Genomic DNA, 20,625 nt, shown 5'->3' with positions numbered 1-20,625 from the left:
AATGCCTCCAGGGGTAGGGCATCCACAGCCTCCTTGGGCAACCGGTTCCAGTGTGTCACCACCCTCTGAGTGAAAAACTTCCTCCAAATATCTAACCTAAATCTCTTCTGTCTTAGTTTAAAACCACTCCCCCTTGTCCTGTCACTATCCACCCACAAACAATCACACCCATAAACAATCATTCCCCCTCCTGTTTTTACGCTGCCTTCAAATACTGGAAGGCCACAATTAGGTCTCTCTGGAGCCTTCTCTTTTCCAAGCTAAACAAGCCCAGTTCCTTCAGCCTTTCTTCATAGTAGATGTGCTCCAGCTCTCTGTTCATCTTAGTGGCCCTCCTCTGGACCTGTTCCAAGAGTTCTACATCCTTCCTGCACTGGGGGCCCCAGTCCTGGACGCAGTACTGCAGATGGGGCTCACAAGAGCTGAGTAGAGAGGGACAATCACCTCCCTCTCCCCGCTGACCACCCCTTTTTTAATGCAGGGTATAACTGGCCTTCCAGGCTGCAAGCGCACACTGCTGGTAGAACATGGCGTTGTGATATTATATTTAGTAAATTAGTTTTCTCTCTCAGCTCGTTGCTGGTCCTTTGTTTTTAGCCCCATCTCCCTACCTTTTTTCCCAGTTTTTTTTATCCTTCCCCTTCTCCTGGGGCATAGGTCGTTGGGTCTCTCCTCCCTAGTTAGTCATGGGACTGAGCAGAACCGGCCCATAAACTTGACAATCCAGTTGTCAGTTACAGAATTTTACCCTTTCTAAAACATTAGGGCAATTGTGTTGCTGTTAAGAGTTTACGTAAGTAATGCAATTCAGCCTTCTGGTGTAGGCCATTCAGAGAGATCGAGGTAGGATGGAGAGTTGAGCAGAGAGAACCTTATGAAGTTGAACAGGGGCATGTGTAGAATCCTACCTCTGGGAAGGAATAATTGCGTGCATCAGTACAAGTAAGGGGCTGACCTGCTGGAGCGGAGCTCTGCAGAAAAGGACCTGGGTGTCTTTGTGCACAGCAGGTTGGCCACAAGCCAGCAGTGTGCTTTTGTGGCAACGGCCAGTGGTATTCTGGGGTGCATTCAAATAAGCGTGGCCAGCAGGTTGAGGGAAGTGATCCTCCCCTCTCCTCTGCTAAAGTGATGCCACATCTGGAGTAGTGCTTTCCAATTTAAGACAGACAGGGAACTACTGGAGAGAGTCCAGGATGTTTAGAATCGTGGAGGACTTGGGACTCTTCAGCCAAGAGAAGGCTGAGTGGGGATCTCCTCGATGCTTATAAATAACAAAAGGGCGGATGTCAGGTGGATGAGCCCAGGTTCTTTTCAGTGGGCCCAGTGACAGGACAAGGGGCAACAAACACAAACTGAACACTAGAATGTGACAAAGAACTTTTCTTTGAGGGTGACAGAGTACTGAAAGAAGATGTCCAGAGAGGTTACAGAATTTCCTTCTTTGGATATGTTCAAGACCTACCTGAATGCTTTCCTGTGCAACTCACTCTAGGGAACTTGCTTTAGCAGGAGTATTGGACTAGATGATGTTCAGAGTCCCTTCCAACTCCTCCAGTTCTGTAATTCTGTGATCCTATTACAATTCAAGTAGGAAAGCCAGTTATTGGTCCTCGAATAATTCCTTCCTAGGCACAAGAGCTGGCAGAACTTGTTACTGAGAGTCACTTAGAGAGAAAGGAATCTGGCAGTTGTATCTGTTTTCAAGACACAACTCTGTTGCTGCAGCCAATTTTCTTTACCAGCTAGTTCAGGGGTCTTGGGATTTTGTATTGGCAAAAGTAATGAAAAAAGTTGCATCTGCTGCACTTTTAAATTTTTAAGGTGTGGGAAATTATGTAACTGTAGACTGTTCCATTAGACACTGCTTACAATCCTGGTTCACATATCATATGAATAATACTCTTTGTGAAGAACTACTGTCGTAAAGTTGGTTACTCTTTTTATTTTAGTCAGGCTTTTTATTTTTCCATAATGTTTGCAGCTTATGATTAAAAAGATTTTAAAACTAAAGTAAGACCTACAGACTTTTTCTTGTCTCAAACAGATGAAATGCTTCTTATTTCTGGCTGTGTTCTGCTTATTAAGAAGATGAAACATTTACACCCACATTTTGTGTTGGAAGAATGATTTCGCTTTTTGGTGTAGACAGACCTCAGATGTACTACGGAGGTCACTCTGAGGTGCTTGTGTTCCATTTATCAACACACAAAAAAAGGAAAAAACTAACAAATTAAGCTTTTTTTTGTATTAACACAATAAGATCCTTAGAGAGATTACATCTCCAAATTGGATAGGGTTTCTGTTATGTTATTCTTGTAAATTTATTCCCTCTTAACATTTTTTTAAGCTTACCTTTGTAAGAATTTATTACTTCTGCAATATTCAAATTTGTTCTTAACATGCTTAAGACGTTCTGTTGTTTTTATTTTGGTCTGGTTTAAAATGGACAGTGGAGTGACTGTCTTTCTTTTTGACTTTAAAAAAAAGTCAGCAAATAGATTTCATTCCAGAGGGAAGTTTTTTATTTATTGTATTTGTGATGAACACACTGGGGTCCATCAATGCTGGTCACTTTTTTAAGAGCCGTCTTTTAAGAGTACAAGTCAGGGAAGTCAAGTCAAGAGAGCAGAAAGAAGGCTTGGCTGAGCAGAGCCTAGACAGAAAAGGAAAGTGTGCAGACTCTGGAAGTAAGGTCAAATGATGCAGGAGGACTAAAGTGATACTGTTTGCCATTGTACAGAGAAAAACTGTGTGTCCAAAACTCAACTGAAGTTGAAGCTTGAGGTCACCAAAAGGGACACTTAAGTATTTTAAGAATCAGAAGAGGACAAGAGATGACAATGGTCTGTTACTTGGTGAATCACTTCAAACTATGGGCTATGGAAATATTAAGTGCTCAGCCAACTTGGAACTTGTGAGAGATTTGCTGCTGCAGCTGGAAGAGTGTAAGTCTATGGGGCTCAATGGGATTCATCCTGTTACTCCAAGAGCTGTCAGATGTCCTTGTGAGTCTTGAAATGTCCTTCTCTCAATTATTTTTCAGCAGCCTTTGCAATCTGGAGAGTGGACTGGAAGCTGACAAACATTGCAATTTTTGAGCAGGGCAAGAAAGAAGACATTGTTTGCTGCAGATCTGTCAGTCTCATTTTAATGCCTGGAGAAATTAGGGAGATTATTCTGGGATTTAGTGAAAAGCACCTAAAAGATGGTGCAATCTTTGCAGCTAGCGTGGGTTTATTATAATATTTATAATATATAATATATATAATATAATTATAATGTTTTGTGAAATCCAAGCATCAAATCCTATTCACACATAACGTGACTAAATGGCTCTGTGAAGGAAGTTAATAATTCCTTTTGACTTCCTTCTTCTATAAGTGAGTTTTATTAATGTGTGTACTAGAAAGTTCTTACATATGTTTGTTAAATAGTGTTTTCAAGGAGCATTGAAAAGTTTTTTTTTTTGCTGCACCAAAATTATTGTTTTTCTGTTTCAGACATATGATGAAAATAGGAAATTGGCTGATGAAAATGACGTATGATGAAAATTAGAACCATTTAAATGAGTTATCTATGCTAAAGCTTGTAATAAGAATGGAGAAAGAGTTTTTACTGGGCCTAGCAGTGACAGGACAAAGAGCAATAGTTTTAAACAGGAAAAGGAGGTAGATTTTTATTAGATATAAGCAAGATGTTTTTCGCTGTGAGGACAGTGAGGCACTGGAACAAATGGCTGAAGTAGTGGATGCCCTCTCCGTTGAATTGTTCCTGGATAACATGGGTGGGGGCTTTGGGCAACCTTTTATAGTGGAAGATGTCCCTGCCTATGGCTGAGGGGTTAGACTAGATAATCTTTAATGGTTCCTTACAGCCCAAACCATTCTATGATTCTGTGACTCTATGAAGCCCTTAGTTTATCCATTCTGACTTTCTGTGTACCACAGCATAATAAATGTAATTAATTTACCCTTGTATTTATTCCAGTAATTTACATTTGGTCAAACAATATTATCCAGAAAAGCCATGGAGACGTTATGAGATAGAGAATGTGAGAGTGATTATTATGGCTAGTCATACTTTCTGTTAAATATTTGTATGGAATTTTAAAAGTGTTTTTTTGGCTTCCTTAAAAATTGTAGTTTATGTATATTTATATATCCTTGTTTTGTGCAGTTAAACTGTGTAGACAAGGTTCATAATGAACTGCTTTATTGAAGGCATCTATAGCACTGTAATCAACCGAGTTTTTCTTGAGAGCATAAAGAATGGTATTGAGTTTTACAGTATTTCTCCCTATATATAGTTCTTAGGATAGCTTTATATTGCTGCTAATACTGCTGTTAATCAGACAAAATCCAGAGTGGGCCAGGGAGAGAATTAGGCAAAAGCCCAGCTTGAACTCAATTTGGTTGTTGGTGTAAAAGAGACAAAAAAAATTAACAAATGTACTAACAGTAAGAGGAGGGCTAAGGAGGATTTCCATCCTTTCCTGGGTGCAATAGGAAATGTGACCACTGAGGATAAGGCTGAGGTTCTCAGAGCCTTCTTTACGTCTGTCTTTGAAAGTCGGATTAGTTATCCTTGGGGTGCTCTATCCCCTGACCTGGAAATCTGGGATGGGGAGCAGAATAAAACCCCCAGCATTCATGTGGAAACATCTGGAGACCTTTTACTCCACCTGGGATCCACCAGAAGACGCTGAGGGAGCTGGTGGAGGTGATTGCCATGCCACTTTCCATCTTCTGTTAGCATTCTTGGTCAAATTGAGAAGTCCTAGAATATTGGAGGCCTGCCTATGTGATTTCCATCTACAAGAAGGGTTGTAAGGTGGATTCAGGGAACTACAGACATAGTGGCCTGACATTGGTGCCAGTGTAGGTAATTGGCAGATCATCTTGAGTGAGACCATGTGGCATGTGTGGGACAACCAGGGGATCAGGCCCAGCCAGCATGGATTCATGAAAGGGAGATCCTGTTTGACCAACCTGATCTCCTACGATGTGATGGATGTGAGAAAGGCTATTGATGAAATCTACCTAGAATTCAACAAAGCTTTTAACTCTGTCTTTCATAGTATTCTCCTGGAAAAGTTGGCAGCCGATGGCTTAGACAGGTATGCTCTTTACTGGGTAAAGAACTGTCTGGATGGCCAGGCCTGGCCCGGAGGGTGGTAGTAAATGGAGTTAAATCCAGCTGGCGACCAGTCAAGAGCGGTGTTCTCCGGGGATTGGTACTGGGCCTGTCCTGTTCAGAATCTTTATTGACGACCTGGATGGGGGGATTGAGTGCACCCTCAGTAAGTCTGAAGATGACACCAAGCTGAGAGGAAGAGTTGATCTTTGTGGGGGTTGGAGGGCTCTGCAGAGGGATCTGGACAGGCAGGGAAGCTGGGCTGAGACCAGTGAGATGACATTCAACAAGATCAAGATCTGGGTCCTTCACTTCAGTTGCAGGCAATACTGCAGGCTTTGGGCAGAGTGGCTGAAAGACTGTGTAGAGGAAACAGACCTGGGGGTATTGGTTGATGCTCAGCTGGACTTGAATCAGCATTGTGTCCAGGTGGCCAAGAAGGCCAGTGGCATCCTGGCTTGTATGAGAAATAGTGTTGCCAGCAGGAGTGGAAAAGTGATCATTCCCCTGTACTTGCCACTGGAGATTGCACCTTGAGTGCAGTGTTCAGTTTGGGCCACACCCTGCAAGAAAGGCATCGTGGCCCTTGGCATCGAGGGGCATGTTGAAAGAAGAGCAACAAAGCTGGTGATGATTCTGGAGCACAAGTCTTACGAGGAATGGCTGAGGGAACTTGGATTGGTTAATCTCAGGGGAAATCTTATAGCTCACTACAACTCTACAACAAAGAGATAGTAAATTGACCTAACCAGCCATGTAAACCCAGATACTCTCTCTTCCTTTTAATTGAATATTATTTTCTGCCTGCCTTTTCATATTGCAAATATGAAGGAATACAATTTCCATTAAAAATTCTTTATTAGGACCTTCATTTTAATTATGTTTTGTGCGTTTAAAGAAAATGTTGTAAATATGAGTCTACAAGAACGATTTTCATTTCTGTAATATGTTTACATTTAAAAATGAAAAAGGCTTATGTCTAAATAAATGACTATGATTCTAAATATGTTGAAAATATTGTTTGAAGTATATAATAATAAGATCATGTCTTACATAAAAGCATTTAATCAAGGAAAAGTAATGTAATAACATTTAACAGACCTCTGCAAAAGTATAGGAAGAATAAATTGGGAGTGAAAAGAAAGTTTATAGTAACCTTCAGGGCATCATGAATTTCCAAAGGAAATCTGAGCTCCAAAGTTTGCTTCCTGATTAGAGGCATTGCTTTCCACTTTGACCTATAGTGTAGAAACCTATTATGTTCATACTTCACCTTTGCATAGCATGCAAACATTATTTAATGTTGCTCTTGTGGCATGAAAACTGGATAACTAAGGCAGTGTAAACCAGGAAGAAATATTTTTGCTTTTCTTTTTCTAGTATTTCTATAGATGCCTGCTATTTCTCTTGGTTTCTGAATAGGCTGTGTTTTTTTTCAGTGAAATTGCTTTTTTTTTATAGTTGTATATTTTATTTAATACTAAATTATGCTAATGTATCAAGATTGTATGCGTTTAATCATCAGAGAGAAGTCAAAGAGAAAAGTATTTAGGAAATAAGTAGGAAAACAGTTATGCTAGAAACATGCTAAAATTGTGTTTAATTTCATGGCACATATGCTTGTTGTAAAGCTACTATTGTTCAATCAGTATGTTCCCCAGTTTGCAGGGTAATAACATATTTAACTAAAGTAGAAATTGGAAATTCTACATTATTTCAGAGTAAAGGATTGGGATGCCCCAAAACTTATAATAATCTCCAAATACAGGAAATCATCAGTCAAAGCTAAAGTCCACAGTAAGATATGCAAATAAAAAGAGAAGTAACTAATCTTGATCCCTTCCTTGAGTGGAAAAATGCAGTATCAGTTAGTTTCAACAAATCAATGGCTGTGATCCCAAATGGAAATAAGCCAATTTTCAATACTTGCTTTTTCTTTTTTCTTATGTCATTTAAGGGTTAGCTGCAATTTGCATACAGATAGGAAGCTATAACCAATACTTCAATAACATTGGCTAGAAATGTATCTAGGTCTTCCACAGTGAAGGAGAACTCTCTGTTGTGACATGGTGTGAAAGATATGATGAAAAATAAAAATAAAAAATTACTAGCCTTCTACTGCTATAAAAGCAGACTTCCTCTGTATCAATTTACATTATTTACATTATTTTTCTATTAATAGGTATGAGCATAATTAACAAAATTACTGTGTATATCCACTCAGGAATTGCTGTGTGGGTTACATGTATATAATAGCTCTGATATTGTAGAAAAATGTATTTTATTGTCTAATAGTATATCTTGTCAGAATTCATGCTCATTCATTGAACAAAATTATACCAAAACATTCTAGTTTTCTCTTCTTTTTCCTCTCTGCGTATGTTCTGATGTGAAAAGATCATTTAAGGGTGTAGTAATGTTTACAGATTTTTTTAGTATAGGCTGTATGTAGTCATTCAAAGCTGTATGAATACAGTACTTTTAAGTAGATGAAATTTAAGATTTCTGAAGATTTAAATGACATCTGTGTAACAATTACTGGAACAACAAACTAAAAATAAAATGGATGTAAAGTTTATGAGAAAGTTGTTCAGTCTTACCTAAGCAGATAAACACAAGTAAATTGCAATTCGTTCTTTATATCTTGTATCAAATACAACAAGACTTGTTCAAGAATGCCTTCGATATTCTCATTGTATCTGTAGTTATTTACTACTAGAAATCTTGAAAGTACACTTCACTGGTGCACAATTTTCGCTCTTCCCTGCCCCTTGCTTTGTTCTTCAGAAAAGCTGTGGGAGTAGTGTTATCTAGTTAGTGTACTGACTCAGTCAAGTGAGATCTAGTGATGCACCTGGTACACAAGATACTCAGCTGAAAGTTGCCTCATTTCATTCTTTTATATGTGTTTGTTTTGTCTTTCCTAGGTCAAATAAGTTAGTATAATGAAACCTATTAAGGTTAGATCTTCTTTCTTTTCTCTCTTGAAGATTTATTTTTCCTAATGGCTATATGTAGTTACAGAGCTGTAATTTACCTTCTGAAATACAGAAAACAGTAAAAAAAGAGCTTAATCTTTACAATATTTATTTTGCCTATGACTTTGTTGCATCACCTTACTCTTTGAGTGTCTCTTTTTCAGGCATTTTCTTCCTTGCGTTGTTGAACATGTGACAAAGCAAAGTGTGAGGCACTGATTTAAGAGAATTAGGCCAGGTTCTCCCATATGTACTATAACTCATTAATCTGTGATTAAAAATTAATAAAATAATAAATGACTACGAATACTGTATTGTATTTAGAGGAAACAAACATTAGGTATCTCTGCAGTTCCCAGTGTTCCAAGCTACGAATTGGCTTGACTTGCAGATCATCAGTATTAATGATGGAAAGCAGAAGTAACAGATTGCTAACAAGTCAGGAAAAAAAATATTTCACCTGAGTAGCAAATTCCAGTTAATTTTAGTGTTACAAAAGTACATGGTACGTGAAATAAACATCTGTAAGCAGTATTAAGGAGCATTCAGATTGATTTGTATCTGTCTCGTCTGAATCTTATGTGTTTGGATAATAAATTAAGGCAAAAGCATGGCTGTTTCACAAAAATAATTTCAGTCAATTCAGACTTTTACTTTTACTCCAGGGTTTCTGTTTATCTGTTACTGTTTTATTCAATGCAGCTGAGACCAGTTATCTCCCCTGTGATTTTTGAGGTCACATCATAGGTTAGATATGTATTACAAATAATCCTCTGAGAAATTTTTTCAGATATAAGTAAAAACATTGCCAAGAAAAGAAGCTATTCTATTGCAGATGTTAATAAATGAAACAGAAACAGAGCACTAGATATGCTGTTTATTTAGAATTTCTCAGCAGTATACAAGAAACAGGAAAAAATGCAGGAAAGTTTCTACAACGATTTTAAAACTCGTATTGCTGCTCCTTTGCATAGTTCTTGTATGTAAATGTGAGCTTTTGGGAAAAGAGTGAACATAATGCTGTTAAAAAAAAAAAAAAAAGTGATTCAGTGCTCCTGACATAAACATCTTTCCTTGAGATAGTAAAGAAAATGGTAATTTCTTAGAAAACTCCTGTGTCAATTCACAGAATCACAGAACTGCAGGGGTTGGAAGGCATCTCCAGACATCGAGTCCAACCCCCAGAGTTACTGGAGTCACGGTCTCCATGCTTATCTGGTTGTTCTTTTAAAACTAGAATTGTATTGGCAGTTTTGGACAAGATCTTTAAGCCAGTGAAAAAAATACAGTCTGTTTCTGTTTAGTAATTTTGAAAAAGGCAGTGCCTCTATGAGGACTTCTTCATTCTAATTTGCCTTCCCACCCCAACTGAATTGCAAACATGCTTTTGTGAAAGATGGAGCCTTAGTGTAATGACGACCAAATGAAAGTAACGTGTTATGATGAATATAAAGCAGATACATTGGACAAAAATATGTTTTCATCTGCCATAGGAGTGTAAATTAGTATGCTGTAAGGGCATGCTGCCACTACCATCTTTGGAAAAAGATAACAATTTTTGTAAAATTCCTCTCTTAGTATCAGAAAAATTACCTGCACCTAGTGATCAGTTTTCCTACTAAATTCAGAAGCAGCAGCAAGTAAAACAGCCATTGTGAAAGGGAATAGATGATTTAGTTGAATTAATATTTTTAAATAAATGAATAAATCCACCAACTCATGGAAATGTTTTGAGTACTTGTATGCATAAGATTTACTTTTGATCAGATATACCGCTGCCATCATCTTTCACAGACTGCTGGTAAAAGCAAGGATACTTAACTATGAAGTTTGTTCCTGGTTGACCCTAAAGATGAAAATTATTTTTGGACTCTTTCATTTCCCAGACTGCTGAAGTACAGTGATTTCTTTGACAATAGGAACGTGCTAACTAGAAATAAGATGAGTGTCAGAAATACGTATTTCTCATACAGAAAAGCATAGCAGCATGATCCAGTGTAGCTCTTTCCCACATAATAGAATGTCCATTTTTATAAGCAACACACTCATAGGGACTGTTATAAATTAAGGTTTTCCATTTCAAGAAATCGTACAGAGGTCATTCAAAAAGAATTCCTTACATCTACTGATATCATTAATTCTAGGAAATGGTGGCAATTAACTAGGCCAATAAAGTACATTTTTTTTATTATAGACCGATTCAGTTCTATCTCCTTCACTCCCCTAAAAATTTATCAATATAAAAACAAATTAACAATGATAATTAACTCTCATCTGATAGTTTCGCTGTAGCACATACATTGCACAACAAGATCTTTTTGTAGAGCTCTAATTCTTTTGTATAATGGTGATAGTTTCATTTGAGAATGACCTAAAATGTCAGTCAAATGTTTCCTATTCATAATACAGCATGTGACTTTCTGCATTTATGAGACATTACACCCCAAACTAAGAAAGAGCAGGCATTGCTACTGACTATGGGAAAACATAGGCATGGAAGTGACGTATTTTCTGGCAATCAGAAGAAAAAGTTTCTAGAAATAAAAAACTGAGTCTTCAACACATTTGTATCCCTGAATATTAAGTAAGAAATCATGAAAGAAATATTTTTAAAAATTCTAACACAGAAGGCTTCAAACTGACCTCTTCATATGTCACATAAAGAAGTGTTGCTCTGGGAATGCAGAAGCTTAGTTTCGACATTCACTTTGATAAGCATTCTTTCTGAAGCTCAGAGAAGCTTTCAAGTATCTCAGTACCTGCTTCTTTCACTTCATAAGTTTCATAAACAGGAATTAATGTTGCTGAAGGTTAATGTTTAGATAAATAAGGTATTTTGTCCCAAGTGAAAGAAAGGCAAACTAAGGAAATGGAATTTTAAAAATATGTATGCCTTTAACAGAGGTCATAGTTTTATATTTCTCTTCAGGTGTTTCAGTGATGTCAGGCCTGTGAAGTACATGCTGCCAATCTAGGAACAGCAGTCAAGATTTCATTTTAAGATAGTTTTAACATGTATAACTGAAGTCTTTTCAAATAGATTCTCTTTGAGTTGACCTCAAAGTTTTAATTTATACGGGTTGTCTGTAGCTTGAAGGTCTTGTTTCAGTAGCACGGGATTTCTAGGTTATAAGCACTTTTTTACCGTATTTCTTTTTCCAGAGTCATGTCATCTTTGTTGAAAGTCAATAAATTTGGAAATCTCTGTTGGCCAAATTCCACCCAGAGTTTTCTTACTGTATTTTCTACTGATTTTAAATCTGTTGAACTTCTGTGACGAGTGACAGCTCTAATAGAAAAAACTGCAAGTCACCTTGTGAATGGTTAGAGGGAGCATGAGTACTGTGTAACTCTGGAAATTGCAAAACCCATATTCTGCTTAAAATATTCTTGGCTACTGTGTGCCTACACATACTGCTACAGCAAATTCATGTGCCCTATTTGTCCCAGTTTACTAACAGAAGAATTATAGCTGTAATGTATATTCCGTACTGGGTGCTCTTCATCTTGCAAACATTGAATATTCGTTGAAGGTTTAGAAAAGAAGATGCTTTCAAAACTGTGAAAATGAGTGCTAAGTAATTGTACAGCATTCCAAGGTCTGAGTAAACTAAACAGAACATAACTGATCTTAATTCTCCACTTGGAATTCTCGTATAGTGACTGTGTTCTCCAAGGTCCAATATGATTTCTGTAAAAATCACATTTAATTTTATGAGATGTCTGATGCTGTAGAAGAATAATGAACTGTTTCTCTCCTCTTTTGGGCAGTTTTGGCATGAACCATGATGGAATAGGAAATTCCTGTGGGACCAAAGGTCACGAAGCAGCAAAACTAATGGCAGCTCATATTACAGCAAACACCAATCCTTTCTCTTGGTCAGCCTGCAGTCGGGATTATATCACCAGTTTTTTAGAGTAAGTAATCTCTCAAGAAAAATCATGAGTTATTAGAAAAATTCACACCTTTCAGAATAAATACTTAGTAAATATACAGTGGCTGGCTCTAATGATTTATGTTTTTAGAATGTAAAAGCACAAATGAGTGAAGAATTACGTTGTAGAGCTCTTTTCCTGTGTACTGGCCAAAGCTTCTAATCTTTTTCCCTTTTCTTGGTGTTAAGTTTTAATTTATTCAAACATTTTAAAGTCGTGATCATATTCTCTTTACTTAATCTCAAGGTGAGAAATAGGGAAGATGAGAATTTGTCAGTGATTAATAGGAAGTAATTTTTTGTTTAAATATATGTGTAACATGAGGAAATGCAGGAAGGGAACAAGGTTCAAGCCCTTTTCCTTGTTCTCCCATTCATGTGTTTTTTTATGTAGTCTTGTGGTTTTTCTGTATTCATTGGCAACTTTCATGAAAATAATCAGAGTTGAAGCTGTCATAGATTTTTATATTAGTATCTTTAAACCATTGTAATCTATACTTCTATGGTGATTTTTATCCAGAAATAGATCCCTCCCAAAAATTCTACTTCTGCATAAAAAAATTAAAATAATCAAAATATATCAGTATCAAAAATGTGTTCATTCTCTACATGACGCAAAATGAAGCCGTTGTGTGTAGTTAGCAATTGAAAGACAGGCACAGAACTGTGAGTTCACTGACAACTAGTTAATAATGGTTTTAAAAATGTGTATGAGACAGTGGGTTCATGGGAGCAGGTTGACACTGATTGATAGGTGCAGTGTCATCAGTGAAATTATTCTTTAAGAAATAAAAGTTGTTCAGAAATTCAATCACTTTGTGTTAAGAGGTGGACTTAAACCAATCAGATAGTCTAGTCATTGGATTTCTAAAAAAAACAAACTTTTCCTTTTTCAGGGATGTTTCTTCAGAATAATAATTCTGTTTCCTAAGGGCTCCATCCAGACCAGTAACGTTTTCCTTCAGCTGGTTCAAATGTAGCTACTATCACACTGAATCACTGAATTGTACAGATGTGTTTGGGCTCCCTGTCTGTATAGTGAGCATAATCAAATGTGTTAATATTAGGGGTTGTTGAGAGGAAAATACTTGGTTTTGGTTATTGTATCAGGTTAAGGTGTTCTGTATCACCTCACTGAACAGTACACCCACTTTTATGTGCTGGAGTGTTTAAACGAGTGTCTAGACTAAATCATACTGAATGAATTATCCCACATGTGCGTAATGCTGATTTCTCAACAATATAAGTTATTTTCTTAGGAGATATGCATGTATGAATTAAACACGAACAGTATGAAAAAAAACCTTCAAGATCGCTGCCAGTCATATCTGCTCAGCTGAGCTGCTCTCTATAGTACTCCTTCTAGTATACTATATAGCCAAACTTCAGCTATTTGAAAGAATAGGATTTTTGCATCTCTGCTATGAGACTAAACCACACTACCAATAACCCTGACCACCAGCTTACATTTCAGTTATTTTCTCACAATCACAGATTTACAGAATTGTAGAGTCTGGAAGGGATCTCTAGAGGTCACTGAGTCCAACCCCCCTGCAAAGCAGACTCCCTACAGCAGGCTGCACAGGTAGGTGTCCAGGTGGGTCTTGAATGTCTCCAGAGAAAGAGACTCAGCCACCACCCTGGGCAGCCTGTTCCAGTGCTCCATCACCCTCACAGTGAAAAAGTTGTTATGCACATTTGTGTGGAACTTCCTATGCTCCAGCTTCCTATATTCCTATGCTTTCTTGTAGTACTGGGGATTTGTCTATTACTATTACATTTTTTGCTGTTTATAGTCTTCCTTCTATTTGTCACTCTCTTTTAAACTTCATTTTGAATTCATAATTTTTTTGAAAATGATTTATAAATTGATGATGACTGTTCCATGGGTAAAGTATTTTTTACTTATGTCCTTAGAGAAGGAAACACATGATAAATTCTGTGGCTTGTATTATGCTTAAAATATAATACTGCTGAACATTTTTTCATAGTTTTAAATTTCATTCTGAACAACCTTTCACGTTTCTTTACTTGCTACCTCTGTTTATATAGTGATCAGCCAGTTTTTAGCTATGTCTGTTAAAAAAATTTAGCTTGTGCCTCTCCTACTCTGTTAAAATGATTTTATTTATTTTATTTACTCTTAGCATCTTTGATATTCTTTTCCATTCCACTGAAGCACAGTGAAGTTTCTTTAAGTTGCTGATACTTTTAAACCTGTGAGATGCCACTGAAATTGTTCTTACATTATTACAAAGGGAGAATAATACTGTATTGAATGTGTTTCTGTTGTTCTTAGCTGTTTGGTTTTTATGCATTCTTTTTAAAACTCAGATTTCTCAAACATGATCAGTTAGAGATTTGTTATAAATCTGTGCTGCTGCTTCTTGTTTTGGTTTTTAATATCCTAGGAATGAATTGATGCTTTTGTTCTTAAAATAGTTGTTGCCAGATTTTGTAAGGTAAAATAATAGTTAAGAGTGAATATTTTTTTCTTAAGTTTCCAGTCTCTCCCCTCAATTTTCCCATCTGTTCAGGTAAAAACAGCCTTAATGGCAGATGCTTTTCATTTTCAGGTAATGATCAGTGAGCAAGAAGCAGAGAAAAATAGTGAGATTCACGTAGTAGCAATTCCCTGCCTGCCCCTGTAATAGCTGAACAGTTTGAATCCAGACAGGAAAAATTATTCAATTTTTGTTTTTTCCTAATTTCTCTTCAAAACTTAGCAGCAGATGAGGAAACAGCTGATTCAGAGGTTTAAAGGCAAAGCCTCAAAAGGCACTGTCATCTCTGTCTGCAGGTGTTTATTCCACACAGATTTTATACTGCCCTTTTTTTTTTTCAATTTTGCATCAAAAAATGAGAAAACATCTGCAACAGAACCAGTAAACAACAAAAAAGGATGACAAGTTTTTTTTTTTTTTCTTGTATTGAATTCACTTAGTTATATTTAACATCAAGAATAGAGCATTGTGGAAGGAAATGCAAACATACTCAATAAGAAATGTGAGGTCATGAGTCTGTATGGTAAAACATATTTTAGATTTATCAGCGTGGGTCTCCATAAAAGTTGAGGCAGAGTAGTCATGACTCCCAGTGCAGCTGGAATGCATTTGTTCAGAAGCTCAGTAACTGTTCACTGTGGTAAGGTAGGTTAGTGTGCATCTAGGTTAGTATGCTGACTTGGGCTACTGCTTTGCAACCGCACAGTTTTGTACTGTGTGTTTATTTTGTAGTGTTGATGCCATGCTGTCCTTTCTCATCAGGCAGAAGCATTTTGAAACAAGTCATCATGGTGACAATGAAAGCAGAACCTCAGTGTTACCCTCTTCTTTCTCAAGACTTCTTAAGATCTGCATCTGGATACAAATTTTCCAGACTGAGGGTACTGAGGAATAGCCATTAAGTATTACTTAAAAGTTGTCAATTCAGCCAGACTCTGGTTGAGAAAAGAGTTTACTTTGTGAGACAGCCAGATAGAGGGTGAATGTGACTTCATGGGAATGAAGTCAAAGCAAAGCTGTGTATATTGCTAATAGGTCCATCAAAACTCCCAAGAATGATGACCTGATAGCCCAGGCTGTGAAATGGCAACTGAGAACCATTTTAATGGGGAAAACGTTTCTTCTAGCAGGTAATAGCTGTTGGCTGTAAGCTCTGGTTAAAGTGAAGGGCGATTTAATTTATCACCTGAATTGTTTAGCATGCTTAACAGGGGCTTTAAATTTCATTAAACTTTTTATAGAATTAAATACAAGAAGGACTCACTAAGATTTGAAGAGTGGGAGAGCAGTGTTACAAGACAAAGGTTCCTGTGAGAAATGTAGAAACTAAAATCTGTTCATTGAGAAGTGAACTAACCCTAAAATTATTGTCTGTGGTTGAAAACCAATTGGTAAAACTTCATTGAGTGCAGCATATATATATATATATATATATATATATATATATATATATATATATAAAATGCAAGTTTTGTTTTACCCAGTCTTTATTTCTTTATTTGTCTAGGGCGTGGCCATGCAGATCCCAAGATTAAAAAAAGAGAACTTTCTTCTTCATTTCATTATTCAGTTGCTTTTATAGTTGGTAATAACCTAATCTGCTTGATGTCTGAAGTCATTAATCTCTAGTTGTTAAATCTTATCAGTGTCAGATAGGAGAGGGTTTAACAAGAAGCCACGTGACCAGCTCAGTCTTTCAAAGGTATTTTTGTCTTTTGAAGAGGAATGAAGAAGAGCCTTAACTCTTTTAACTATTTGAATAAGTAAGATCTGTCACAGAATATTCTTGGAGAGTCTCTAGATTTGCCATACAGCAGGATTTAGCTCTGAGTAACTAGATTTTTCTAGCTCTGGAATTGAGCCAAAAATACTTCAGTGCAAGGAAGCTCACAGGATCACAGAATGGCCAGGGTTGGAAGGGACCTCAAAGATCATGAATCTCCAACCCCCCGTCACATGCAGGGCCACCTCCACGTTTAATACTAGACCAGGCTGCCCAAGCTCGTAGAGATGATGTAAAAAATCTTCCAGTGTCTGTGTTCAGGCATCATCTGACCAAGAATCTCAGACATAAAAGTGAATATGCAAGATAATACAAGATACTTTCCTTATATGCCTTATGTACTTTGTATGGCAGATATGCCCTGTTACTCCAGGAGACTAGTTTAGTAAGACAAGGCACATTAATAATAATATAAAAATTCCATCTCTTTCTGTGCAAATAAAAGTAGAAAATTCACATCTGTTATTATCTGTTGACCTATAGTTTTTTCCTTCACTTTAAAGATTAGAAGACTTTTTTTGCTGACAAATAAGGATCAAAAAGGATATGTCTGTAACTATTTTAGATCTAAAGTCTTCAAAAGTCAGTATTCTGCCTAAAAGGCTGCATTTAAAAAGAAGAGAACCAGTTTTTGTAATCACTGGCTTGCAGTATGTTTCTGAGTATTGACTTTTCAAATAATAGTCTTTGTTTACTTGTTCTTTTTATTTTATTAATTTAAGTAAATTGTAAAGGGCAGAATTAGTCGCAGGTTCCTATAGAGTGTCTGATGAAATGGAAATAGAACAAATTGGATGATTTTTTTTTAGTGTCTCTCCAATTCTTTAGGATGGATACCAGTAGATTTTGGTGGGTAGAGCAGATGATTTTGATAGATGGCTCAGTAGGTTTTTTCCTAATAAGGGTGCTGGATATTTAATCAGAAGAAGAAAAGAATGCTTGGGAACATAGCATGGAGTGGAATATGCATTAAAGAAATAACAAATTATTTACTAAAAAACAAAAGAGAAAATGAGCATTAGAAGAACATTGTGCAAAATTGAAGTGTATTTGCTATGAAATAGCTACTCAGCTATAGAGCTAGCCTTGTGTAAAAGGCTGAAAAGTAGTAGAACATATCATAAGAGTCTAGTAAATCCACGTCAATATCTTAATTTCTCAGAGTTCAACAACGTTTGCATTTAGTAATCCTGTTTATCTCATTTTTAATTTTAAACATACCACTCTGAATCATATCTCCATTACTTATGCCCTTATTATACAAATATTTATATGTTATTATCTATAGATTATTGAGCAGTTTGCAGAGTTTATTCATTAATGTCAGGTTAAGCAATTTTTGTAGCCCATATAGAAATATATCTTGGTACTCTTTAAAAATCAGTTTTTACTCAGGAAAAATATATAGCATATATGCAATAAGTCTTTTGAAAAAAGCCAAATGTTGTTTATAGGTATATAAGTAATTCATATTTTTATAGCTGTGTAAATATATAAATGCACTGTTTATACTTAAGTTATTTTAGTGTTGGTATTTTCCATGTTATTATGGGAAATTTTGTAATATGATTAAAGAAAATATTATGCATACTATCTAAATGTTTATCTATATGATTGTTTAGCTGGAATATAATGCAAGCATGTATTATAATGAATTAGCTAATTCTCTAACGTCTCAAACTCATTTTCTGTGCTAATGTTCTGGGTATTTTCCTCAGCCACTGAAGGAGTCCTAATGAAGTATGTATGTTCCTGAGATATGTGAGAATAAATAGTCTAACATGAGCATAAACCCTGAAGGGTCTACATGGGTGGTTTTTCTTTTCAGCAGCCTTGCATAGAAAGTGATGACTGCACAGAGATTGTCACTGTTATATGCTAAAGAGTCTAGCATCGAGTCCCTTGTTGCTGTCATTTTGATCAATCAGTTTGACAGTGACGTAAACTTTGAGATTGTGAGCTTTTAAAGAAAGATGTAGTATCCTTGGTGTCCTTTCGGACAGAAATAAGATTAATTTTCTAGCCTGAAATATTGTAATACAAATTAAATTTTGAACTTCATTATAGATTACTTTACTTTTGTTTCTTGACACATCATACTGGAATACTTTTGTTAATAACAGTAAAATGGCATGAAGCTTTTCAATTTTATGATGGAAAATAGTCCTAATGTGCCCCATATAAACTAATGAAATTAACTTAGGAAAACGAGAAAATGCTTGAGTACCAGTGTAGTATCTTGTGGAGTAAGCAGAATGTGTCTTGAGTTTGAGTTCATCTTATTCCTATAGCAGACAATGAAGACTTACTCAATCCTTCTTCAAAAATACACGTTCTGTCTCTGATATCATGTGGGTGTTGGTTTTTTTTTTTTTTTAATTTATATTCAATTCCTATGTAAGAAAAAATCACAAGCAGTGAAACTGTTGGTGAGTAGAAATAGTTAAATTTGCAGAAATGAAGATATTGAAAAGTCCTTATCATTCTCACTATCTACACATACAGCATTTCATTTTAGGTTCCCCCACTGATTTTGTAACACCTGTTTTTTTCAAATTCTTTGAAAGAGAAATAAAACTGAAGCAGGAGGAAAAAGAAATTAATATTCAACCTGAGAGAAGTAGTTCATAAGTTTGTTACTACTTACTAGACCTTTTCTTGCTTTTTTATTAATAGAGCTGTTTTTTGTTACAATAAAAATGCTGTCTTCAGAGAATGTCACAGTTCTGTCCTGGTTTGGCCTGTTCCATGACTAATGGGAAGGGGTTGACCCATGAACCCATGCCCTGGGAAAGTGGGAAGGAAAAGGTAGGCAGATGGGCATAAAAAAATAGTGGCAGCGAGCTAATTTATGGAGAATGCTAATTTATTAAATATGATAGCAGAATGTGAGATGATACAATACAAAATAATTGAACTAATAAATCAATTAAATGAGACAGAGAATATGTCCAAAAACCAAAGGCCTTGCTGTAATGCCGAAGGTGGGGCAGCTAGGAAGCACACTCTGCAGTGGTGAGCAGAAAAAGAAAACGCTCTCGTGACACCCAGTCAACTTCAGTACATTTAAAGATTAAGATTCTAATCTTTAATCTAATCTGTGCAGGGATCTATATGCCTGTGGCCAACGGTAATGATAGGTTTTTAAATGCTTGTCTTTTTGCAGGATTATGTATTACATACCAAACTCTGCACTAGTTGCATCTGTGGAGATATTCTTGTTATATATAGCGTCAAATGTTAAGCTTCCCATGGCTTGTTTAAACAAGTTAGTATCTGCAGTTTGGTTTGAACAATGCAGAATGCTTTGATTGTATTTGATTTATTTCCATATTGGAATTATTAGCATGTACTCCTCGTGCACATGGAATACAAAACTGAAAAGCTTTAGATTCAGAAGAACCTATGATAGTTTCCTCAACTTCAGCCAAATGCATGCGCTTGTAGTAATAACAACTGGAATATAGGGACAAGTGCGTTACTTTTTAATGCTAGAATCATGTATTTAACATTTTAAGCCCTGATTGGGTGAAAGGAAGGATTTTATGCCTTGGTTTGGGCTGGGGGAGGTGCAGGTGAATCATATGGAACTTTTTGGGAAAGAACCTGAATAGCTTTTTTATTATTATTACTTAGTTGATTAGTGAATTTGTTGCTGTGTATTCAGATGTGATAGTGGTTGTTTGGGCTTTTCCACAAGGTCTGCTCTTATATTTTGAGGAAATTAACAAATTAAGGTTAAGATGAGGTAATTAGTGGTACGGTTAAAAAGGAGCCTTTTTGTTTTTATCTGCAGATGAAAGAAGTAGAAAATTGGAGATCTTCACAAAACAGTGTGGAGCACTCACTATTGAAATTATGTTCCTTTGGCAAGATGCATGGAAAAGATTTGAAAAAAAAAAACATAAGTGCTGGCAAAATTTGTAGGAATGTCAGAAAAAAATTGGAAGTGTTGGCATAAGAATTCTTTAAAAATCCTCACTTATTCACATGTGAATGAGAGTAAAAAAGCATCTGTCCTCTTTCATGCACACTGACTAAATAAAACTGAATAATTATATTTAGCAAAGTATAAAGTATTCTAAACGAAAGAACTCCATCTGCCTTTGGCTTTCTTTGTTATTTGTTCCACTACACTAAAATATTGTGGTTGAATATGGGCATACATTGAAAAAAGGCAGTGACTATAAAAGAATATGAAAGTTTTGAAAGAAGATGATCTTAGTTAAATGCAATGGAAACTATCTTTAGATCCGTACACATTCTTTTACTCACCCAAGTAGAGGTAAATT

General features: G+C 36.2%; 1 protein-coding gene across 4 annotated transcripts in view; it reads left to right on the top strand.

Moving 5' to 3' along the window:
* ADAMTS6 (ADAM metallopeptidase with thrombospondin type 1 motif 6) overlaps positions 1 to 20,625 on the top strand; it is a 148,550-nt gene that overhangs the window by 61,846 nt on the left and 66,079 nt on the right. For all 4 annotated transcript variants that reach the window (XM_048930635.1, XM_048930634.1, XM_048930636.1 and 1 more), the window contains one exon: positions 11,883 to 12,029. In XM_048930635.1, coding sequence (XP_048786592.1) covers positions 11,883 to 12,029 — 147 coding nt within the window. The remainder of the gene's footprint in view (positions 1 to 11,882; positions 12,030 to 20,625) is intronic.

Source organism: Lagopus muta, chromosome Z (genome assembly GCF_023343835.1).
Source record: "Lagopus muta isolate bLagMut1 chromosome Z, bLagMut1 primary, whole genome shotgun sequence".
Lineage (NCBI taxonomy): Eukaryota > Metazoa > Chordata > Aves > Galliformes > Phasianidae > Lagopus > Lagopus muta.
The sequence above is the reverse complement of the archived record's forward strand: the minus strand, read 5'-3'. Positions and strand labels throughout refer to the sequence as shown.